This window comes from Leptodactylus fuscus, chromosome 8 (genome assembly GCF_031893055.1).
Source record: "Leptodactylus fuscus isolate aLepFus1 chromosome 8, aLepFus1.hap2, whole genome shotgun sequence".
In the NCBI taxonomy this organism is placed as follows: Eukaryota; Metazoa; Chordata; class Amphibia; order Anura; family Leptodactylidae; genus Leptodactylus; species Leptodactylus fuscus.
Window position 1 is genome coordinate 28,970,812 of NC_134272.1, and position 26,322 is coordinate 28,997,133.

Sequence of the window (26,322 nt, forward strand, 5' to 3'; positions counted from 1 at the left end):
GGAACCAGGAAGCAGCTCTGTTCAGGGGAGAATAGTAGCAGCAATCTTATTGGGTGCTATGGTTTTCTCCTGTATTAGGAATAGTAGTGAGGAGAGCGGTCAGGTTGTCACTGACACACTGTGACACCTCCACCTGTGCTACCACATTAGTCCTGCCACCTGGCCACACCCACTAAGCTGCTGATTGGTCTAGGACAGACTAGCTCGTATTGTGATTGGTCACAGTAAAGGGGCGGCTTGTTATGGTTGACATTTCTTCCCGTCTCTGGCTGTGAACTTTGTCCTAGGGCTGCAGGCAGTGAACATGGCGGCGACACGACGTCTATCCCACACAGTGGCTGTCATCACCATTAACAATCCTCCTGTCAATGCATTGGGGTAATTACTACAACGCCTCTGTGGTCTGTGGCTGCTCTCCATGATGGATCAGTTTAGCCAGGGCATGCCGGGACTTGTAGTTCCAGGACAGCAGAGCAATCCTAGATTATGTGGTCAGGCCTTATCCCTGCTGGGAGTTGTAGTGTCACAGCATATGTATTATTATTTGTATTCAGTCACATGGCTAGTTTTGCCAGGTCACTGTAATCTATATGGCCATGTATCATGTGATCAGCAGATTACCTGGGAGAATTAGGAAACCTGTTGCCCTTGTGTACTAGTGGGTGCGCGGGGTGACTGGTAGCACTTTGTACTAGTGGGTGCACGGTGTGACTGGTAGCACTTTGTACTAGTGGGTGCGCGGTGTGACTGGTAGCACTTTGTACTAGTGGGTGCGCGGTGTGACTGGTAGCCCTTTGTACTAGTGGGTGCGCGGTGTGACTGGTAGCCCTTTGTACTAGTGGGTGCGCGGTGTGACTGGTAGCCCTTTGTACTAGTGGGTGCGCGGTGTGACTGGTAGCCCTTTGTACTAGTGGGTGCGCGGTGTGACTGGTAGCCCTTTGTACTAGTGGGTGCGCGGTGTGACTGGTAGCCCTTTGTACTAGTGGGTGCGCGGTGTGACTGGTAGCACTTTGTACTAGTGGGTGCGCGGTGTGACTGGTAGCACTTTGTACTAGTGGGTGCGCGGTGTGACTGGTAGCACTTTGTACTAGTGGGTGCGCGGGGTGACTGGTAGCACTTTGTACTAGTGGGTGCGCGGGGTGACTGGTAGCACTTTGTACTAGTGGGTGCGCGGTGTGACTGGTAGCACTTTGTACTAGTGGGTGCGCGGGGTGACTGGTAGCACTTTGTACTAGTGGGTGCGCGGGGTGACTGGTAGCACTTTGTACTAGTGGGTGCGCGGTGTGACTGGTAGCACTTTGTACTAGTGGGTGCGCGGTGTGACTGGTAGCACTTTGTACTAGTGGGTGCGCGGTGTGACTGGTAGCACTTTGTACTAGTGGGTGCGCGGTGTGACTGGTAGCACTTTGTACTAGTGGGTGCGCGGTGTGACTGGTAGCACTTTGTACTAGTGGGTGCGCGGTGTGACTGGTAGCACTTTGTACTAGTGGGTGCGCGGTGTGACTGGTAGCACTTTGTACTAGTGGGTGCGCGGTGTGACTGGTAGCACTTTGTACTAGTGGGTGCGCGGTGTGACTGGTAGCACTTTGTACTAGTGGGTGCGCGGTGTGACTGGTAGCACTTTGTACTAGTGGGTGCGCGGTGTGACTGGTAGCACTTTGTACTAGTGGGTGCGCGGTGTGACTGGTAGCACTTTGTACTAGTGGGTGCGCGGTGTGACTGGTAGCACTTTGTACTAGTGGGTGCGCGGTGTGACTGGTAGCACTTTGTACTAGTGGGTGCGCGGTGTGACTGGTAGCACTTTGTACTAGTGGGTGCGCGGTGTGACTGGTAGCACTTTGTACTAGTGGGTGCGCGGTGTGACTGGTAGCACTTTGTACTAGTGGGTGCGCGGTGTGACTGGTAGCACTTTGTACTAGTGGGTGCGCGGTGTGACTGGTAGCACTTTGTACTAGTGGGTGCGCGGTGTGACTGGTAGCACTTTGTACTAGTGGGTGCGCGGTGTGACTGGTAGAACTTTGTACTAGTGGGTGCACGGTGTGACTGGTAGCACTTTGTACCCCATCTACCTGTGTAGCATGGTGGCTCAGTGGTTACAAATGTTGGAATCCTGACCAAGTACACGCACCCCCAGCCTGTCAGGACTGATCCACACCCCCTAAAAAACAGAAGGCAATGGATGGCCCTGTACTGTCCCACGTATCATGCTGCGATAGCATGCGCCCTGCTGCTGTGTACTTATATACTGAAGAGCAGGGTGCTACGTTACCATACAGTATGCTCACCACTGGGTTCATGTGGAGCTCTGCACTGCTATTGATATCTATAATTCAGGGTGCGACTATAAATCAGGTAGCCAGTCCAATATATTGATATTGGATATCAATATGATATTCTCATTAAAGGGAGTCTGTCAGCAGGAATATTGGTATCTAATGACAGTACCTTTTAGGGCGGCTTCTACACTTTCCAAAGATGCCTTTCCTATTCTGTATTACAGCTCTATTTTCATGAATATGGGGATGATATCCATATGCAAATCAGCTGAAAAGGGCTTTAGGGGCGTTTCTTCTCCTGTACAGGCTTCACTTTCTGCTCTGGATAGCCAACTCTAACTGCAGACAAAGTGGCAGATGACACTCAAGTGATAGGGCAGAACTGGGTGACATTTGGGGTTGTTATCTAGAGTAGAGAGTAAAGCCCCAGCAGGTGGAGAAATGCTCCTAAATGCCTTTTTAGTTAATTTGCATAAGAATAAAATCCAGATTTTCATGAAAATGGCGCTGCAAAGCGGAATAAGAAAGACATCTTTGGAAAGTGTAAAAGCAGGCCTGCAAGGTACTGTCATTCGTTTGATACAGATTTTCCTGCTGACAGACTCCCTTTAACACCTGTTTCTTGACTGCTGTGTTCATCTATAAATGGATATTTCTGGAATACGTACATGCGAGTAGACCTACAGGATATGGAGGTTCATATTTTATAAAAAAAAATTGTTCATCTGAATCAGTGTGACATTGTGTAATGCAATGTTTCAATAACTAAGCAAGTTTGTGTAATGGGCTTAGTGACATAAGGGTTAGTTAGTGTCATTCATGTTCCTAGGAATGGATTTCGGTCTAAAAAAATTTATTTATTTATTTTTTACAGTTTTTTGTTAATACTTTTGGCCCATTTGGTTTCTGCAGCTGACCTGTAAATACACTACATTGTAAGCTGTAGCATGCCATTCAGTAGAATATCCATTGGATGAGGTCTCTGATGGCTCCATTTACAGACCCTCTCTTTTCTGCTCCTAAATAATCTTCTATGCTGATTTCTTACCAAATAAAGGGCAATTACCATCTCAACGAATCATTGGTGAGACGGGAATAACTGGCTGCGAGTCTCAACCGCCAGGGCAGGGCTTGTGGAAACAGTTGTGTGGCGCTGCTCTACGCTATTGCTGTAACTCCAATAGAAATGAAGAAGATCTATAGAAACAGCGTAATGCATTTCACTATGGAGGGATGGCTAGTGAGAACTGCCAAGCTGTGACTTTGACATCGCTCTCATCACTTTGATCTACTCATTCTCAGCCAGGGACGGCGTTTGCAGCCTGAACCTTGAAAACGTTTCCTTACTCCCTGCAGATATGGGATGAATGGGCGCCACCTTGTGTGTAATGTAGATTCATTCCTCCAACTCCTGAGTATAGGGGATATACATCAATGTACACTATACACTGTCTACCAATAAGTATTTGGACACCTATATTGTATAGTTGGTAGACCCCAGCAGATGCTTCCTTACAGATGGTATTGAGTGACACAATACTCCCGGATGCCTGGTGACACTCCTGGTGTATGTGAGCCATCGGTTGGGTGCGGTTTCTCTGCCCAGCACTCGTCGGTCTCTATCTCCCAGTTTCGGGGGTTTGCCGACTTGGAGCACATTCTGACAATCACCGTTCACCTTCCACTTCGTAATCACATAGGCCACTGTGGATTTTGGGTAATTCAGTTCGCTTGCTATGTCGACCATTTCTGTGGTACCCCACAATTACCCCTTTCTCAAAATCGGACAACTCTGCACTTCGTGGCATCTTGCATGCGACTAATGCCAATGCTGTTTCCTGTTTAATGGTGGAAGGTGTGACGTACATCACGACTGCAGATATTGTCATTTGCATGGGTGTCCAAATACTTATTAGCAGACAGTGTATACTGCAACTCACTTTCTGTACCATTTGAAATTTCCTAGCTTGCACACCCTCTAACCCTTAGCCGTTTCTTGTTTAGTGAACTGTTTACCTTGTTATTTCTCAGACTTCTTTTCCATTCGCAGTTCCTCTGTTTGTCATGCACTAGTAAAAGAATTTGGAGAAGCCATTAAAGACTCCTCGGTGAAGGCAATTGTGTTGTCTGGAGCCAATGGAAAGTTCAGCGCTGGTATGTTTTATCTTGAAGGATTTATCTCATAACTAAATGCTCATTTACATTAGGCAAGCAGAACAAATTACTGATATAAAGTCAGCACTACCTTATAGAGCTGTCAGCAGAGTTTATAATGATATATTTATTATTCAGGGCCACTGTTCCATTCTTGGAAGAACTGTCATTTTATTCCTATGTAAAATTGCAGAAAAGGGCCTTAAGGGCGTTGCTTTCCATCAACGGCTTTCACTATCTGCTGCAGCTAAGGGTCGGTTCACATTAGCGTATGTATTCCGTCCGGTTAGAGTCCGCATGGAGACCCCTCGGACGGAATACAATCACAATTGCAAGCACTGTGCTGACAAAGCGCACGGACCCCCTAGACTATAATGGGTCATTGTACTTGCCGTGTACTGCCCGCACGAATGATTCACGGAATATCTCATCTGTAGCTGCACAAGCAGCCAGACATAGATACAACTACATAGAAGATATTTCTTATATTGTAAGCAGTGAGATTTGCAGAATGCTTAGTCTTTTCAACACAGCAACAGTTTGTAGACGTGTCTGTGCAGGTTATGAAAAGAATCAACACCTCCCTCTCCATTCACTGTGTAAAGAGAGAAAAGGACCTCCCTCTACACCTGGGATGGAATGTATCTAGGGACGGACTTCCTTAGTAACAAGAGACTGAACAATTAACTTGCCTGGAAGGAGACACCTAGAGGCAGGAACTTTAGAGAGGTTTTTCAGACAGATAGCAGCCATGTTTTTAATTAAGGACCTTTTTTTTTTTTTTTTTTTTTTCTTTTGGTCCAGAATCACATGCTCTGTGAAATGAGTCTGTTAGTGACCATTTAGGCCAGTCTTTTCTTCTTTTATGTAATTTTTTTGCGCACACTGGATGAGACCGACCATATTCTTTTTCTTTTTTTTTTTTAAATCCTCTTTCGTTTATGTTTTTTTAGGTGCAGACATTCGTGAATTTAGCACCTCGGCTTTAAAAACCATCTCCTTAGAAGATATAAATGCTACAATTGAAGCTAGCCGGAAACCTGTAGTGGCTGCCATTGATGGTGTTGCCCTTGGCGGAGGGCTTGAGCTAGCCTTGGCATGTCATTATAGAGTGGCAAATGCACAGGTACGTGTCTAGCTATCTACTACTATTCATCCTGATCATCAGCTTATTCCTCTATTTTCTAGATATACAAAGCTGTTTAAGGTCTAAAAGTTTAAAAAAAAAAAAAATGTTCAAGGTTATTTACTCACTTTGAGCTTCTGTGTATGAACACAGCAATAGGGCTTGAATATTTCTTTCTCAGTTGAAAAATCCCTCAACCTACCGAATCTAATGTGTTCAGTATGTATACATTCATGTATGTAAATATTAGCAGACAGACCACACAGCTAGGTCCCATGACCCTGTGGTCTGACTCCTTGAAAAGCCTGTACTAAAAACACTTAAAGGGAACCTATCCGGTCGATGTGGGACACTAAACCACCCATAGGTCCTTATAGAACAGGAGTTTAGTGTCCCAAATTGCCCTGTTGTGAATCATTACATATCCGCATTTAACAAAAATAAACCTTTATACTTACCTAGAGATGAGACCAATGACTCCTCTCTGCTGTCCCTCGGTGCCTGCCCAGTTCTTCAGTGAAATCGAGGACTTGCTGTGGCTTCACTGTGCAAGTGCCCAAGGTACAGGGCATACACATTGAAGCCGAGGTATACTCCTTTTGCTTCAGTGAAGAAGTGAGTTGGCACAAGTAGTACAGCGGCAAGGTGAGTATAAAGCTTTTTTATTTTCATTGGCTTTATAACAGGGCGATTTGAGACCCTAAACCCCCAGTCCATAAGGTCTTGTAGATGGTTTAGTGTCCCAAATTTCCCTGACAGATTCCTTTTAAAGGGGGTTTCCTTAGGACAGGTCATCCATTTTATTTATTTTTTCTGGAAAGCACCCTTAAAGGAGTATTCCCATCTTAAAGGGGCTCTATCAGCAAAATCATGCTGATAGAGCCCCACATATGCGTGAATAGCCTTTAAAAAGGCTATCCAGGGACCGTAAATGTTATATTAAACTACCCCCCAGTTTTAAAATAATACCCTAAAAAAGAATGTGATCAACTTACCCATCGTGCACGGTGGGCGGGCATTCAGGGTCTGCCATCTTCTTCATCCACGCCTCCTCTTTCTGTGATGTTCTCGGGTCCCGTCTTCCTCCAGCGCTCGTGAACTGACATTGCTAAAAAAAAAAAAAATGGCCTGAGCGCATGCTCAGTAGCATGCTGCTTCTACTACGGCTACTGCGCATGCGCCCAGGCCATTTTTTTTAAAGCAATGTCAGTTCGCGAGTGCCGGAGGAAGACGGGACCCGAGGACATCGCAGGAAGAAGAGGCGTGGATGAAGAAGACGGCAGACCCTGAATGCCCGCCCACCATGCACGTTCGGTAAGTTTATCACATTCTGTTTTAGGGTATTATTTTAAAACTGGGGGGTAGTTTAATATAACCTTTTTAAAGGCTATTCACACATATGTGGGGCTCTATCAGCATGATTTTGCTGATAGAGCCCCTTTAAGGATCCTATCTATAATTCTACGTTATGTAAATTGAAGAGTTTTCTTAAATATATGGCGTTAGCAATGCTGCTTTGTTTTTTTGCTATGTGAAATTATTCTTCCCATTGTTTACACATCGTTGCCATAGAGCCAGACCTGTGTGATTATACAGAACAGGAGATGTCACTCACTGATCTCACTCTTTTCTACAGCTGGGCTTCAGCTAATTGCAGTTTGCTGATAAAGCCTTGTCTATTATCTCTCAATGTAAACACACAGTTAGCACTAAGTCCATTTTCTAGAATGAGGTCCATATTATTTAATTAGCATTTATATTAGATTTCTAGTAACGATGATAAGTATTGTGATACTTCATATACCTTGTTCAGCAAGCTGGGGGGAGGCGGCTTTGACTGTTTGGTAAGGAATACAGGAAGTGAGAAGAAGAGACAGCAAACAAAGCTACTGAAACAAGGAGAATCCCTAAGTGCGAGTCACTGTAACACTGTCTACCACACTTTTGGGTATTACATTGGACAATGATATTGAAAAGTGGTGCCAGACAAATAACATCACACATCATGCTGAAAAGTGCTTGCATAGCATAAAACAAATGCACAAAACAGCCGTTTTATGGACTGAGCATAAGACATGGATCACATTTCTGTTAGTTTTTGGGTTTTTTTTTTTTTTTTCTTTAGTTTTTCAGTTCAGTCAGATCCATAGTGCTATGTAAATGTATGCCAGTGGCCAGTGACCGATTTGACTTCTAATAAGTTCCAAAACAGTGTTTGTTATTTTAATGGGGTGAATAACCCTGTAAGCTCTACTAGTCTTCATTGCAAGAATGAAAGAATCCCTTGACAGAGATCCTAATAGTGCACGGTCCTCTCTGTATTGTAAACGTTATTCTACTTATTTTTTCATTAGGAGTGATTGGGGTTTTGGAACCTGGAACTCGCCTAATGATATATAAGAAGCAGCTACTGCTTGAGCTACGGCTTCCATTATTGTCAATGGAAGGTTTTTCTGTTAGTAATAATAGTATTAAGGGGATATCGTCACTCCTTAGGGACAGACCAGCATTTAGGTGTGTGGAGTCTTATTAAGCCATTTGCGCACCACTGTGCAAAGGAACATGGGAAGAATATGCAAATCTGTCTTCCATGATGTAATTAGGAATCCATTGCCTCAGTCATGCAGCCCAATAGAGGGTGCTCTCTTTAATTTGGGCTGCATGACTGAAGCACTGTCTTCCTAATTACATCATTGAAGACAGATTTGCATATTCTTCCCATGTTCCTTTGCACAGTGGTGCGCAAATGGCTTAATAAGACTCCACACACCTAAATGGTGGTCTCTCCCTATGGAGTGACGATATCCCCTTAACCCTGTCTAGAAGCCTCTCGCCTCTGCCAAGTCAGTCTTCTCTGCACCGGGCTGAAGAGATCCAATCAGATCGAAACAGCTGTCCTCGGCTGAGAGACTGTACTTGGTAAAATCCCACATCATTGCAGCAAAGGCCTCTGGGAAGGTCGGGCATGATGTTAAAGGGAGCGCCCTCTATTGGGCTGCATGACTGAGGCACTGTCTTTCTAATTACATCATGGTAGACAGATTTGCATATTCTTCCCAAGTAATAATAGTAAGCGTACAATCATTAATTGTTATCATGGTGCCCTGTAATGAAAAAATAAATAGAATCAAAGTTTAAAAAATTGGGGGATCCTCCTGCAACCCCCTCATTGGTATTCTCTGCACTGTGATGTCACCCCTGTGCAGTAAATACTAATGAGCCAGCAGCTGGGTGAAAATGAACACTCATGGGAGGGGGGAACCTGAAAACTGGGAGGCTGTGAGGGGTTCACATCTCCACCAGGATTTTAATTTCCTGTTCAATGGGAATTGCGACGGATCCAACGAATCCCAGCGGACTCCGTTGATTATAATCGGTTGAGCTTGGTACATTATGTTGTCCACCGTTTTGCCAGATGGAAAAAGTTGTGCAGTTGTGAATATCAGAGCATTGTAATGACTTGGGCATAACACATAAGAAGGTTTTCTATGTCATTTTATGGATAAGCTAGAGATTGGTGGTCTGTCGCCTAGTGCCGTGAGCCTGGGGAAAGAGGGGGGGACCATCCTAAGTGGCGACATCGCAATCTGTCCATGTTTATTTTGGTTCCTGTTACTAGTTTTAAACTCATACATTTTTATTTTTTATATTAATTTGTGAAAATTATTTCTTTGCCTAGCAATTAGATCATAATCGTGAAAGGGACAAAGATTAATGCAAATCAATAAAGAATCTTTCACGGCATAGTGTTGTGTATAAATATCTTGACATGGCATAAATGAAAGAAAACAATAACATTGCATATTACTGTGTGCCTTGCGTCTTATCACGCTGTGCTTTGATTACAGTCCCGGGTGGGTCTTCCTGAAGTACTAATTGGCATTTTGCCAGCAGCCGGAGGAACGCAACGCCTACCCCGGCTAATTGGTGTTCCTGCAGCTCTAGATGTGATTGTACGAGGTGATTACATTTTATTTATGCATTATAAAGACACCAAAAATAATCAAATAAATCATCCACAATTTTTCTATTGGAAGCTGATCAATGTGGATAAAATCTGAGTGCTGTCTAGCGGCCGAGTTCGTAATCCATGTCCTCAGTAGGTTTTTCCTTTATGGGAAAAATACTACTTAATTAAAAAAAATGTATTATATCACATAAAAACTTGACAGTGCTCCTAGCTTCTCATGTGCATTATTGTGAATTTTTCCCTTACAAATTCAGCCTTACAAGCCCAGCATATATTATGTTTGATAGACACCCTTGCTAAGGGCTAGTTCACACAGAGTTTTTTGCAGGCGGATTTTGACGTGGAATCTGCCTCAAAATCCACCTGCACAAAAGGCTCCCGTTGACTTCAATGGGAGCTGCTCGCTTTTTTTTCTGCTAGTGTAACCTGCGGCTTGAGACACTCTGCTATTTAGGCCTATTCATTCGGGCCTAATCGGGTGCGGAATGCCGCGACGGTATACCGATGCTGCATTGGCATCCTGTCGCGGCTCGCCGTGGTGGAAAAGGTTTCCGCAATCTTTTCCTCCGTATGAACATACCCTAAAACCACAAAGACTGTCTGCTTCAGTTGGTGCTGATGCTGCTATGATCTCAGGAATTTCTAACTAGCTGGTTCCATCCACAGACACATTAACAACTTGTAAATCCCACTGTATGTATTTTTTTTTATTTTTTTATGTAGATTGTGAGCCCCACATCGGGATCACAATGTACATCCCCCCCCCGATCAGTATGTCTTTGTAGAATGGGAGGAAATCAACGCAAACACAGGGAAAACATATAAACTCCTCGCAGGTGTTGTTTCTGACGGGATTCGAACCCAGGACTGCAGCACTGCAAGGCTGCAGTGCTAACCACTGAGCCACCATGTTGCCCCCTCAATGTGTGTATTATACTTCTGCAGCCAAAATCAGCAGGGAGGAAGTATAGGACTGCAATAATAATGGCCTACTCCTACTTTGCCCATGTTGACATGAGTGGAGTATGTTAATACAGTTACACATTAAGGTGCTTTCCCTGTGAGCTTTTTAAGGCTGAGTTCACACAGAGTTTTTAGGACCAGATTTTGACATGGAGGTCGCCTCAGAATCCGGTCCAAAAAATGCCTCCTACGGCTAGCTGCAACTGGATGCTGGTGCATTCCGCTCCACAGTGGGCCCAAATGAATAGGCCTAGTCGGGAGGGAGTCTCGCGCTGCAGTGGCCGCTGCAGATTCAGCTGCAGAATCTGTGGCAAGATAGGGCAACTCGCTTCTTTCTTCCACGAGCAGCAAAAAAACGCTAGTGGAAAAAGAAGTGAAAGGCTCCCATTGAAGTCATTGGGAGGCGTTTTTTGAAGCCGGATTCTGAGGTGTCAAAATCTGGTCCAAAAAACTGTGTGAATTCTAGATGTGCCAATGTGGTGTTTCATGCCAGAACAGGTTGTTTGTTGTTTTTTTTTTAAAATTAAGAGTCTGATGAAATAATTGGTGCTTTGGATGTTATTTTCCTGCAGGAAGACACGTTCCTGCCACTGAAGCTCTACAACTGGGTATAGTTGATGAAGTGGTACAGGGTAATACTGTTAATGCCGCCATACAGTTAGCCCGGAAGGTTATAGGTAAGAACGTTTCTACGCATCATTTTCATACATTGCACCTCTGAATCGTTACATTTTGAACTAATATTAAAAGTGTATTCTAGAAATGAACCCGTATTATTTGTCAGATCCAAGTTTAGCCAATTGATCAATAATTTTGCGATTCACCAGTCACTGGGATCAATAGGCAAATAAATGTATAAAATTTGCTTGTATTTGTTTAATCCCTGTTGTTGTTTTGGGTCCTCAGTTTCCGATCCAAAAACCCCCGTGTGAACTTACCCATAGAGTGCTTTATAGATATACCACTTTCTATAGATTTCCCATTCTTTTTACAGTGAGCATTTCAGGCTTGGATATGTTATTTAAGACCCATCCTTGCAATAAAACTGCCAGTTCAAGTGGATAAAGTACATTTCTGCTATATGACTTATGCCCTAAAAGCACAAATTGCTCCTGACAGCGAAAAAAGTACTTTGGTTTCTTGTGATAAGCTGTATCGCTTGGTTATGTTTGCGAGAGAACATTTGATCAGTAGTAAAGTTATATGGTTGTCAATGGCAAGTCCTATATATTCAGCTTCTTGTTTCTATGGGTCCGTGGTATATTCATGCATTGTTCAGTGTCTAATACTTATCCGAAGTGCAAGGTCTTATTCACTTATCCCCGTTTGCTTAGCCTCACCCCCAACACACCTACTTTTCATAAAAGTGCCACAATTTGGCTTTAAGGGCACCTTTTTTGAACCAAAAAAAAAATATTTGCACAAAAATTCACATTTTTTTTATGGCAGTTTGCTGGCCGTTCCCAATCTGTTGTTCTGCAATTTCGGCGGACAGACATCAGGCGCAAGTGTGAATGAGGCATAATTTAGCCTATGACTTAGCACCTCTGATTATTTTAAGAGATAAGAGATAAGATAATCCTTTAATAGTCCCACCTTGGGGAAATTTCAGCGTGTTACAGCAGCATAGTAATACAGATACAGGATAATACAGAGTAATATGTTACAGACGTAGACACAGATAAGCTGAGAAGAGAAGATATACTAGGAGTCCATGGCAGCTAAGGAAAAACAGAAGAGAAAGAGGAAGACCTCATGGTCATCCTCATAATCATTAGTTCTCGGTGCGGAGAGCTCTTCGTTTGGTCTGATGTAGATTATACAGCCTGGTCGCGGTTGGAAGGAAGGACCTGCGATAGCGCTCCTTCTCACACTTGGGGTGAAGCAGACGGTCGCTTACAGTGCTGCCAAGTCCCATCAGGGTCCCATACATGGGGTGGGATTTGTTCTCCCGCATGGAGGTCACCACAGACAGTATCCTTCTGTCACCCACCACCTGTACTGGGTCCAAGGGGCTCCCCAGGACAGAGCTGGCCCTCCTGATCAGCCTGTCAAGTCTATTTCTGTCCCTGGTTGATATACTGCTTCCCCAGCAGGCCACACCGAAAAAGATGGCTGAAGCAACCACAGAGTTGAAGAAGGCCCTAAGAAGTGTCCCCCGGACTCCGAAGGCCCTCAGCCTCCTGAGCAGGTAGAGTCTGCTGTGGCCCTTTCTGTGCAGCGCCTCCAGGTGATCAGCCCAGTCTAGTTTATTATTGAGGAGCACGCCCAGGTACTTATAGGTCCTGACTATCTCAATACATGTTCCTTGGATCTCCACCGGGGTCGGAGCACCTCTCCGTTTACTAAAGTCCACCACCATCTCCTTGGTCTTCCCAGCATTAATCCTGAGCTGGTTCTGCTGGCACCATTCAACAAAATCCCGGTTTAAGTCTCTGTATTCCCTATCATCGCCATCAGTGATAAGACCGACTATAGCAGAGTCATCGGAGTACTTCTGTAAGTAACAGCTGGATGAGTTGTGCTTGAAGTCAGCAGTGTACAGTGTGAAGAGGAATGGGGCAAGAACTGTACCTTGAGGTGCCCCCGTACTACAGATCACAGTGTCAGACACACAGTCCTGGGCTCTCACATACTGAGGGCGGTTTGTCAGGTAGTCTAGGATCCAGTTGGACAGGTGATGGTCCACACCACCAAGGTTCAGCTTCTCCCTCAGTAGCCCTGGCTGAATGGTGTTGAACGCACTGGAGAAATCAAAGAACATTATTCTCACAGTGTTCCCGGGTTTCTCCAGGTGAGAGAGAGCTCTATGAAGAAGGTGGATGATGGCATCATCTACCCCAATGCCTGGCCGGTAGGCAAACTGGAGGGGGTCCAGAGCGAAGCTCACTAGGGGGCGTAGGTGTGTCAGGACCAGTCTCTCTAGGACCTTCATCAGGTGGGATGTCAGTGCTACAGGTCGGTAGTCATTGTAGCCCATCGGGTTGGGTTTCTTTGGGACTGGTACCACGCAAGATGTTTTCCACAGTTGAGGTACCACCCCCAGCTTCAGGCTCATATTGTACATGTGCGTTATAATACCACACAGCTGGTCACTGCACATTTTAAGAACTCTTGCGCTTATACCATCTGGTCCCCCCGCTTTGTTCGCTCTAATGTTCTTCATTTCCTTACACACCTGAGACTCCTGCAGGATCAGATAGTCAGATTGCAGTTGACCGCAGGTCGGTGGGGGTTGGGTCTTGGTGTGTGAGGGGAGGGCGGTTGGCTGACATGCTGGTGGAGGGAGCATTTGCTTGGAGTCAAATCTATTGAAGAATAGATTAAGCTCGTTAAGCCACTTCCTGTCCCCTACTGTTCGGTGCCCTGTCTTTTCCTTGTGTCCTGAAATTGCCTTAAGGCTGTCCCACACCTCAGAGATTCTACCCTCCCCCATCTGTAGCTCCATCTTCCGTCTGTAGTTGGCTTTCCCTTCCCTGATCAATTGTCTCAGCTGTTTCTGAACCGCCCCCAGGCCATCTTTGTCCCCAGACCTAAAAATTCTCTTTTTTTGCTTGAGGAGAGTTTTAATCTCAGAGTTAATCCATGGTTTGTTATTGGAGAAACACCTCACCTTCCTAGTTGGTACCGTGCTGTCCACACAGAAATTAATGTAGTCCGTTATGCAATGTGTGAGTCCCTCAATGTCCTCTGGAAATGAGTCTTGAAACACTTCCCATAAAGTTATATCAAAGCAGTCCCTTAGAGACTCGACACTTCCCTCTGACCAAATCTTCACGGTACGGGTAACCGCCGGTTCTCTGCGCACCAGTGGAATGTATGTGGGTCGCAGATGTACCAGGTTGTGATCTGACCTGCCTAGGGGTGGTAGGGCAGATGAGTTATATGCATCCCTTACATTGGCAAAGAGCAAGTCCAGCGTCTTGTTGTCTCTTGTATGGCAGGTTACATACTGTGTGAAGCCTGGTAGAGTGGATGCTGAGACATGGTTGAAGTCTCCAGACACTAGGAGCAGAGCATGGGAGTGAGATGATTGCAGCTCACTCACAACAGCATGGAGGACTTCACAGGCAGCGTCAGCTTTAGCAGAGGGGGGGACATATGCAGCTAGTACGATAACATGTGATAGTTCCCTTGGCAGGTAAAAAGGTCTCATGCCCACGGCTAGCAGTTCAATATCCTTTCCACACAATTGTTTCTTAACCACAATATGTCCTGGATTACACCATCTCTCATTGACAAATATTGCAATTCCTCCACCTATTCGCTTACCGCTCTCCAGTGTTCTGTCCGCCCGAAGAAGTTTGAAGCCCTCCACGGAGGCAAGTATGTCCGGAGTGATTTCAGTAAGCCAAGTCTCTGTAAACAGCATCATACTGCACTCACGAAACTCCTGTTGATGTCTGGTCAGTGCTGTCAGTTCATCCATCTTATTCACAATTGATCTCACATTCCCCATAATGATGGACGGGATCACATGCTTTTTGCGTTTTCTTCCTTCGCGTCTCAGTATGCCGGCTCGTTTTCCGCGTTTTCTGTGTTTTCTAAGTCTCCTTATTAGTTCGTGGGGGATGGTAAGAGCATGCTTGTTCTGTAGCTTGTCCAGCTTGTCCTGCAGCATGCTTCTAAGGTGTAATAGTGTCTCCTTAGTGTAAACCAGTCTTCCTTGTCTGTGTGGAGGCATGCTTCAGACAAAAAGGCTCAAAAAGGATTTCTTTATAAGAGTTTCTGCATCAAATTCCAGCCCATGGTAAGTTTAGCTTGCAATAGGCGAAGTTCACATGGGGGCGGTAAGGCGGATTTTGGTGCCCAGAGTGAAGCGGGGAGCCGTGTCACTCTCCGGTCAAAACCCGCCTGCCACGACTGTCGCGGCTTTCCCCTTCGGAGCAGGCTCAAATGAATGGGCCGACCCCAGAGGTTCATAGACCATCTTCATAGACCACCATTATGAGGGGGTGAATTATGACATGGATTTCGCACCATAATCCGCCCCTTAGTTCCTGTGTGAATGAGCCCTTACATATTATTTTGTTAACTGCCTGTCTTTTCCCGTATTATTATTATTATGCTTACTTATATAGCGCCATCATATTCCGCAGCGCTTTACAGATATTGACAGTCACTGTCCCATATAGGGTTCACAATCTACATTCCCTATCAGTATGTCTTTGCTGTGTGGGAGGAAACCGGAGTACCCGGAGGAAACGCACGCAAACACGGGGAGAACATACAAACTCCGTGCAGATGTTGTCCATGGCAGGATTTGAACCCAGGACTCCAGCGCTGCCAGGCTGCAGTGCTAACCACTGAGCCACCGTGTTGCCCAATATTGCCCAGACCTTGGACTTGTATGACTATTCTGACTATATTTTCTGGTCCCTGATCTGGAAATATCTTTCCGATTTCAGATAGCGACTTTTATTAAGATGGCTGCTTGTCTTCCAGGTTTACATGGAGACAGTACCTTATTAGTAATAGGGACAGCACTTCATGTATTACTATCATATGTGGCATTAGGCCTTTAGGCTGTGTTAACGAGGTATAGTAGAAATTTCTAGATCCTTAATTAGGAAAAAAGGAGGCAGATTTCCGAAGTGCAACGCCCCTTTAAATGGTAAGCTGTTCTGCATGTATATTTATGTTGTTGCGATGGATTTCCATTACTGATGCAAGTACTTGTTTGTGTATCTTTTCTGTACAATCCAAGAGTCTAAAGGTCAGCTTGTCTTCTGTCTATCTCCAGAAAAGTTAATGATTTAAGAACAAGCCCTCATTACTCTAAATGTTGTTAAATCCTTAATCTATGAAGTAGAATGAGCCCTTGACCTAGTGTTACAGGAGAAGATCATTAAACATCAGCAGACAGTTTGCTCGCATACTCTCATTAGCACAGATAAGCAATATATCAGCGACATCTATTGCCACGTGAGATTATTTTAGGCCTTTTTGGCTGATGCTGCCAGATCAACAGCAGAAAGGGACCTTGTCTCGAAGAAATTACTTGTTTGCATAAACCAGGTTTTTGGGGGCTTTTTTTTTGTTTCAAAAGCTAAAAGAAATCGCGTTTTGCCCTGCTAGAATACAACTTTTACAACTCTAGATATATATTTTAGTCATAGGCCCCATATTGCGGAAATGCTGTATTTTTTTTTATGTAGATTGTGATCCCCATTTACGGATCACAATATACATATTTTTTTTATTTTTTTATTTTTTTTCCCTATCAGTATGTCTTTGTTGAATGGAAGGAAATCCACACAAACACGGGGAGAACTTACAAACTCCTTGCAGATGTTGTTCCTGGCGGGATCCAAACCCAGGACTCCAGTGCTGCAAGGCTACAGTGCTAACCACTGAGCCACCATGTTGCCCCTTGCTGTATTTCTTTGTTCCAGATTTTGCTGCGTTTTTTTGAGCCAAAGTCAAGAGTGGATTTAACAAAAGGGAAACATCTAAGCAATATTGATCAAATAGCTTTCCATATATCATAATAAAGTCTGGCTTCAAATCATCAGCCGTACCAGTAATTGTCAGATTGCGTTCTGTAAATTGAGGATTTTGTATTTCCACTGAGTGCCTAGGGAGGGCGCTGTTGGACCATCTTTGTATAGCCCCTGGAAAGGATGTAAAAGTCAATAATATTCTCCTTTCTTTTTTAGTATTGAATCTGATGCATACATTGAAATATTGTTATTGCAGCTTTATTCTTATTTTCTGTTCCATTTGCCTGTAAATACAGTCACCGGCCCTTATACCGTATGCCCTTATACCGTATGCCCTTATACCGTATGCCCTTATACCGTATGCCCTTATAGCATATACTCTTCTAAGTAGGATAGAAATTCCCAATGGCTGCTTCCTGCCCCATCAGATGAATGCAGTCATATTGTCAATGAGATGCCAAGTGGGGCTGTCATGATGTGCTGATGGATATTTACTCGTGGGCACGGGAGAACTTTATATCAACACCACCATGTAATTCTGTAGGATGTGCTGTGAAGGATCTGTATCATAAAGACAACTGAAGCCTTATAGTTGCCACTTTGGCCAAGGACATTGCAGTCTGCTATACAGTGACAGATTAGTGGCCATTACAGAGAAAATGTAGTATTCTGCAACCATTAAAACAAATGGCCGACCCTGTAATACATGGACGTTATGAGTCCACCAGGGTGGTAGGTAGATTTTTGTTGTGGATTGGAGTGGGGAGACCCTCTCTCTGACATGTATGGGTCCTAATACCCAGGGGGTTGCTTTCTGACGCCTTTTAAACCATATGAATCTATGCTACTTCCCCAGGGGACAGTATGAATAGTTTCAGGGTGACCATTGTATGTTGAAAACCTTGAGATCCTATAACTGGAGGTCTAGTGAAACAAATGTAAGGCTGGGTTCACACTAAGCGCTCTGTCTCCATAGGGCGTTTCCATCCCCCGTTACGCTTGAAAAAGCAAGCAGGACTTTTCTCTCCACATTTTTCGGGCAGAAACCTAGCAGACTCCATTATAGTGGGTAACTGCTTTTTAAGCGAATTAGGTTTCTGGGTCCCCAAGCGGAAAGCTGAACGCTAGGGTGACAGAAAAAAATAAATTCAGATGAATCAAGTCCTTATATATAGAAGTCAGAAAGAGCTGCCGGAAGTTGTAAATCACTTTCTGCGTTGAGGACAGAAACTTCCTCTGTGTCCTGTGCAGTACACCAAGTGTACCAGAAGAAATATATACAGCCATTCTCACACAGAGAGAAGCTCATCGTGGCACAGGTAAAGGACAGTATAAGACATGTAGTTACGTACTCTACCAGGCTCAATCTGGTCCATTAGGGGATACAGGTGAATCCCCCAGTGGGCCCTGCTATTACCTTACCAATTCCCACTTCCACCCACAGCAGCGATCCTGTACCATACGTCGGACAATCACCGCTGTGGTGTTAGTATTGGGCAAACACTATGACTGGCAAGAAGCCACGCTGTGCAGCTTGAGAAACGACTATATCAGTGAAATAGTTTGGCATTACAGCAACCGTACTTTATACCATTGCCTACTGTCGGGTAAGTTTGTGAAAATACTGGAAAACCGCTTTACACTGAGGTCACACATTGCGGCGATGCAGCATTTTTTTTTATGCAGATTTTTTGAGACAAAGCCAAGATTGGCTACAAAAGGAATAGGAAATATGTGATAAGTACTTCTACTTCTCCCTTTTGCTCAATCCACTGGCATGGCTCAAAAAAAGCGCAGCAAAAATCTGCAAAAAATAAAGCTGCGTTTCTGCAATGTTGGGCCTCCGTTTCAAAGTCAAATTTCTTCCCAGTGTAGGGTATTAATGTATTGTAGCCGATCTCCTGCTCTTCTCTCTCCATGGGCACAAGTTATTTAATGTGACTGATGGTGGTTGTTCATTGCTATGTCATGTCCCTGGATCATATCACATAGCCATGTGACCACAAAAATCTATGCGGTACGCATTCAGTTAGTAGAACTGATGCACATTTTTGTCATTTGATGTTACCATAGGCACTACGACGTTTGTGGCTACAGTCATTATACTGTATTGGTATTGGATTTACACAGTCCAGTCATATTAATGTGACCACCGCCTACTTTTGACGTCAATGTTAAATAATCAATCACAGAAGGCACGTATCATCGGCCATCTGGGTGCACTCATCACTGTGGAAGGCACGATGGATCAACACAAGTATGCATCTATCCTTGCGGACCATGTTTACCCCTACATGCGAATTGGTTTTCCTCAGGATGATGGCATCTACCAGCAGGACAATGCGACGTGTCATAAAGCTGCGAGGTTCGAGGAGCACCAGGATGAGTTTACTGTACTCTCTTGGCCAGCAAATTCCCTGGACTTGAACCCAATCTAGAATCTGTGGGACCACCTCGATCGGGTTGTTTGCGCCATGCATGAGCAACCACGTAACCTAGTGCAGCTGGCCACGGCACTGGAGTCGGCATGGCTCAACATCCCAGTGACATCATCACAACATCCCCTCTCTTCCTGCACGTCTCGCAGCGGTCCGCTCTGCCAAAGGTGCTTATTCTGGAGTTTGACAGGTGGTCACATTAATGTACCTGGACTGTATTTTCATGGAGCAGATTTTTTACCTTAGTATAGTAAATCTCAGAATCTTCTCTAAGTTGCCAAGTGAGCCTGCCAAGAATCAGTGAATATAGTGAAGCAATGCACTTCTTAGACTATGTATTTGCAGCTAGCATCTAATGGAAGATATCAGCAGCCATAAACTTCTCTATTTCATTGCCGTCCAAAACCCATTTGCAAAGCAAATTATATTCATTGAAAGGTTTACTGTATACCAAGTAACCATGGAGATAATATTCTGTCTCCTAGGATTTTTGGTTCTACAGTCTCCTATAACCTATAAGGTCGGAGCCCTCTCCGGATAATAAGTTCTTGGCTGTGTTCTCTGTTTCATGCATGCGAATGGAGTTGAAAATTGGAAGTCGAACGTGATAACTATACAGCATAGAGGATACCGAAGCCCAGTAATTTTTTACAGAACACACCACTGCTGTAAATACAATAATGTTTCCTTTTCCCTTTGTACAACCTTGACATTATAAATCAGAAATCCATTCAATTGTTAGAATTATACGGTGTCTATTAATCCTCACGTGGAATATTGTCAGCCATATTAGATCACAATGGACTGTATCTTCACCTAGTCCTCCAATGGATAGTCCTTTTCCATCTCTTATCTCTGTCGGAGTACCTACCCAGACCTCTCATTGCGCAGAATTGATCATATGTAGTGTCACCAGGAGTTAGGGCTAGTTCACACTGGGCAAGATGGGGCGGATTTTGACGCCGAATCCACCCTCTCACAATAGAAGTCTATGTAGACCGCTAACGTTCTTTTTTCCTAGAGCAATTTGTTCTGGCTCACGGAAAAAAGAAGTGAAATGCCCTTTCTTCAGGCAGATTCCCCAGCTGATTCAGCCCCGGCGTCCACCTCGCGGCACCACCATACAGACTAGGCCCATTCATTTGGGCCTAATCCGGAGCGTAAAGCCGCGACAGAATGTGATGGCTCACTGATAGCTCCGCCTCCTTGACGTCTCAGCATAGAAAAAGCAGAGATTTCAATGGATAAATGAAAGGTTATACTGAATCTTGTCCAACAAAAATATGCATCTGCTCAACTCTAACATGCTGCCTGCAAATTGCCCGGCATGTTCCATGTGGAAGTAGCTTTGGTGCTGATTTTTGAGAGGAAAAGTATCTCAGTCAGTGACAAAGGGTGAATTGTGAACATACCCTAGGGCCTAAGGAATATCAATTAGGCTAACATTTATTCACTAAGGCCTCGCTCATATCTGCGTTGGTATTCCGTTCTGGGGAGTCCGCATGGGGACCCCCCCACCCCCCCCGAACGGAATACCAAACGCACTGGCAAGCGGTGTGCAGTGAAAGCACGCCGACCCCATAGATTATAATGTATTTAAAAGTACTTCACAATCTTCTTTCCTGTCCGCATAACTCGTGCGGAGATCTGGCGGCAAGCACATTATAGTCTATGGGGTCCATGTGCTTTCACTGCACACCTCTTACAAATGCATTCGGTAGTCCGTTTGGGGCGTCCCCATGTGGACTCCCTGAATGGATTACCAAACGCAGATGTGAATGAGGGGTAAGATTATCCTCCATTTGCCTTACCCCTCGTTCACATCTGTGTCTGGGGAGTCCGCATGGCGACCCCCCCCCCCAAATGGACTACTGAACGCAATTGCAAGCGGTGTGCAGTGAAAGCACACAAACCCCAAGATCTCCGCACAAATCATGTGGACAGAAAAGTAGATTGTGAAGTACTTTCCCGTCCACATGTTCCCTGCGGAGAGCTTGCAGCAAGCACACGGATCCCAATATAGTCTATGGAGTCTATGTGCTTTCCCTGCACACTGCTTGCAATTGTGTTTCCCCGAACAGAATACCAACGCAGATGTGAACAAGGCCTTATTCTCATGCCTTTCTCCCTGCCATAACTTACTAAAATAGAAAATACAAATTTATCACCTTCCCATTGGAAATGACATGCAGCAGTAAAGACAAGTGTACATTTTTTGCATAAATCTACTTCTCTGCCTTGAAGTTTCAGGAGAACAGTAATTGCTGATAACATTAACAGGCGCCATAGAAAGTTGGCATTGATGAGACAGGCAGCAGATTATGCCACTTATCTAAAAGTACAGCTTACTTAGGAATTTCCCAAATGCAGTTGAGTGAATGTGTAAGAAGTATATGTCTCCTTCTCTGCCAGAGGGGACGGGGAACTGAAGCGCTTCGCAGCTGGTGATAGCTTTTGAGGAACGGACTGAGACCATCTTGTTTGGAACATTCATTTTTCCTCAGGACAGGCGACGGAAATAAACTGCTTAGCAACTACCAGCATCCGACCTGCATTCCTTCCCAGCAGAACATATCATGAGATGCTGTCATTTTTCTGCTTCCCCAAATTGAAGGAGATGAAAGAGATGTTTCCATCTGTCACCTCCCTGCTTCAGGGGTGAAGGAGCATCCGATTTGCTTGTATTACACCAGTGCTTTATACAGCCTGCAGCAAGGAGAAAACTGAAAGACCGGGCAACAGAGGAAATAAGTGAAGAAACTATTATCCAGGAAAGTAAACTTTCCCGATGATAAAGCCGTGTCGGCACTGTCAGACTTGTGTGACGCTTTTCTTACGTGAAATGATATTAAGGCTGAGGCTCAACATTGCGGTAAAGCAGCTTTTTCTGTTGTAGATTTTACTTTGGTTTTTTGAGCCAACGTCAAGAGTGTCTTGGAAAGGGAAGTCTATAGGAAGCTTCTTATATTTCTCCATTTTTGGCTCAAAAAAAACTGAAAAATCTGTGGCAAAAAAAAACGCTTTCCGCAATGTGGGGCTATAACCTAAAAGCAAATTCTACAGCTACTTCTTATCCCTCCCCAGCTCATCGCTGTACGCTACTAAAGCCCCTTCTCACACCCCCAGTGTCGAGAAATTTTCAGTAATCCTCTTAGTTCTATGAATCTCTTTCTGTAAGCCATAAATTAAAAAAAAAAATGGAAAAAAAACGTCATAACTGCTTGTTTTTATGTATCTATGCCCCATTACATCCTGTCATTAGGCCTGCTCACATTAAGCTTAGAGCTCACGTTTGGTGTGTATAAAGACATAGACCCAAATATGCCAATTTGTTTCCTTTTATGATACATATGTGTGTTAGTGTCTGGATAGATAGATAGATGGATATTTATTTAACCCTTAAGTACTATCATGGTGTCTATCATAATGATGTGTATGATAGGGGTGTATGATAGACACCATGATAGTACTTAAGGGTTAAATAAATATCCTATCTATCTATCTATCTATCTATCTATCTATCTATCTATCTATCTATCTATCTATCTATCTATCTGTATAAGCAAGTATATATTGTGGCACGGTACACTGTCATGTATTCAGTATATACAGGAAATATAATACATTTAGTCATCTATATTGTTTTCTTTATTTTAGGAACCGATTTAGACAAGCGAAGACTCAGCACTAACCATGTACCATCCAATCCCAACATGGAAATATTCTTGGACAACGCTGTGGAGAAAGCCAAGAAGCAGTTTCGTAGGGCCCAAGCGCCTATAGCGTGTATACAGGCTATACGAGCTTCTGTCCAGAAACCATACCATCATGGTATAAAGAAAGAGAGAGAATTGTTCCAATCTCTCTGGGCTACTGGCCAGCCTCAAGCACTGCAATATGCCTTCTTCTCCGAGAGAAATGTTGGGAAGTGGACACATCCCTCAGGTGGTAGATGGGAAACTATTGCACCAAAACCGGTCCGTACCGCTGCAGTTATAGGTAAGTTATGTTACAGTTATTAGACTTTTTTTTTGTGCCATACATCCATCTTACTCTTTTAGTGATCCGGAGGTTTTCATGAACTTATGGGCAATGTGTTATACATATACATAAGCTCTAAAGCCTCCTGTTATGGCTGTAATGGGAAGTACAGATGTATCATTTGTTATCTTGACTGCCTCGGCTCACTAAGTTGCTAATGTAGCTTGCCTAGCTATATATCTACATAGCTTGCAGCTCATTTACTTTATATGAGAGCCATGCAAATAGTGTACTATGCCGTGGCGTACTATGATAGTCTCATAATGATAATGAATGATACATCTTTAACTGCAACTTAGTATGGCCAATTCTTTATTCATGTCCCACTTCAGCCCAGAGCTAGTAAAGCCACATGGGCAACAGGTAGATTCCAAATTTAGTCGAGGAATATACTATAGGGCTTTCTGCTGTTTCTGTTTTATATCGAAGTCACCCCACCTCAAAACCATACACTTCCATAGCACTGTACTGGGCACTCCTCACTGCTAAGCCATGATGCTGAGCTGTAAGGCCTGCCCTTCTTACAGTGACAACATGAATGGCACTGATATCTGCGTCACCCAGGCGTGTGCCTTCAAAGTTGACAGTGTTATCCATTTAGACCATCTCAAATTCCTCTCCAAATTCCTATGAATTACGGTAAGTGCCATTGCGTTTCTATGACACGTGCTCCATGCACTGCTATGAGGCTGCAATCTTTGGCAGCCCCATATAAGTGAATGGAGTGCCACTCATGTAAGTACTTCATTCACGGGGAAAATGCAGGGAGACTTTCAGGCCCCCATTTTCCTGATCACTGAGACATAAAGCAGTCAGACCCCCAGCAATGTGACACTTACCTCCTATGCTATGGATAGAGAAGAAGTGTCTAATGACACCACCCCTCTAAGCGCAATCTCAGAGACTCCCCCCTCCCCAACTTGGCAGAAGGTCAGGATGACTACCTGTACACCATAGTGTATCGTGTTAATAATGGACCTTCAGTCTTAATACTTGAGACCAGGGAAGCTAGCAGGACTCTCAATAGAGTGTAGATAATCTATTCTATTCCCTCTTGCCTCTTTATCTATCAGTTGTCGGGAATAATCCTTTAATAATCCGAGACACATCTGTGAAAATAATGGAGTTGTGGAGGTATCCACCTGTGCTTCACATAAAGAATATCCTCTGCAGCCTGAGGATCGTTGGTGGGAATTATTAATGACATCCATGATCAGATTATGTCCCATTATAATTACATATGAATAAGTTGTTGCTCAGAATAACCAACAGTATAAGAATGTAACCAAAAGTGTACCCTAGACAAATCCTGAAGAGCTTTGTTCTTAACGTTGTGTTCAGTCTGGAGGCGACCGGGTACGAGAGGCAAGTAAGACATTTGGAGTGTATGGCATTGAGTTCTGTAGTTGTGATTGCAGCTCATTGACCTGGGGCTGTAACAACTTACAGACAATCAGTACATAAGAGACTTCACTTCAACCTGCAAGATGTGGGCTTAGTGAATGGATTTTCTCCAGCCCTGTTATCGTTACGTAACCTGAACCTGTTATGAGGCTTGGCTTTCGTGGAAACTTTTCTAGCACTTTTCTAACTATAAAGCTGCAGTCTAGAGAGCACCTTGAGTTGTACAATCGTGCGGCCTCAGCTGTCACTTTTATAGTTACATCAATTATTAGCGCCACAGTGCAAAATAAGATCATTACTCCATTGTTCTCAATGATAGAGAATGGAGTCGTATTGTAACTTGCAAGGTAATATGCAAAAATTCAACTTTTATTCATGTGCATCTGCATGAAGAGGTACTGTCTAGTCCTTCCATTAACATCCATTCCCACCTGTGAAATAAAGACTCATACACCGAGGGTGGAGTTGAATTGGCCACAGCAGCCATTTTATTAACAAACAACAAATAATACTTGACAACAAATAACAATCCTGACTAAGGAGGTCCTCAGAGCCAACACCACAGGCCTATTAATTTCCCCCTTTAAGTTACCTCCAGCCGTAGTGGCAGTAACAACACCATCCCATGGTGTAATGTGAACCTGTAATTAAGATCCCATGATCCCAGGCCAGCTCAAAAAAACAGATATTTCCTTTCCAACTCCGAGGACCCCCCGCCTAAGCTTGCCAATCCTCTTCAATACCCCCCCCCCCCCCCCCCCAACGATTCATGAAAATTAACCCTTCCCCTAACCACTGAACCATAAGGGCGGGTGGGCAGGACCTTCCTGTCCTCTCAGCTTCCCACAATGACTGCCGTTATTCTTCGCGGGCTTTTCCTTATAAAGTCTGCCCCTCCTGCAACCAAACTTGTTAGCTATACTTACGCTTGAATCCTCCAATAAGGTCCCAGTCCATCCATACCCACGTCATGGGGGTCCTCCCCTGTGTCTCCGCCCTCGGTCCGTCCCTATCTTTCACAATCACTAGTTGTGACTGTCACATGGCCAAAAATCACTGTATAGGCCTAGTCAAAGGAAATTTGTAACGACCATAAACCTCAAGATTAAGGCATTATAGGTCCATCAAACACTCCTTGAAATTTTAGTCATGGGAATGGTAAGTTAGCACAGTATATGTAATTGGAAAACACTTATTCTCAGTGAATCATCTACGGCCTCGTTCACATCTGAGTTGGTAATCTGTTCGGGGGGAGTCCGCATGGGTACCCCTGAATACCAAATGCACTGGTAAGCGGTGTGCCAGTGAAAGCACACAGACCCCCTAGACTATAATTGGGTCCGTGTGCTTGCTGCGAGAGCTCTGCAGGGAACATGTGCACAGAAAAGTACTTCACAATCTACTTTCCTGCCCACATGACACATGCGGAGATCTCGCGGCAAGCACACGGACCTCATTATAGTTTTTGGGGTCCCTGTGCTTTCATTGCACACCACTTGCAAATGCA

General features: G+C 44.3%; 1 protein-coding gene across 1 annotated transcript in view; it reads left to right on the top strand.

Annotated features, from left to right (window-relative positions):
* The first annotated feature begins 258 nt into the window (after nt 1-258).
* EHHADH (enoyl-CoA hydratase and 3-hydroxyacyl CoA dehydrogenase) overlaps nt 259-26,322 on the top strand; it is a 28,828-nt gene continuing 2,764 nt past the window's right edge. The window contains exons 1-6 of the mRNA XM_075284048.1: nt 259-378; nt 4,327-4,430; nt 5,384-5,556; nt 9,405-9,516; nt 11,062-11,166; nt 23,028-23,369. Of these exons, the coding sequence (XP_075140149.1) occupies nt 305-378; nt 4,327-4,430; nt 5,384-5,556; nt 9,405-9,516; nt 11,062-11,166; nt 23,028-23,369 (910 nt within the window). The 5' untranslated portion in view covers nt 259-304. The remainder of the gene's footprint in view (nt 379-4,326; nt 4,431-5,383; nt 5,557-9,404; nt 9,517-11,061; nt 11,167-23,027; nt 23,370-26,322) is intronic.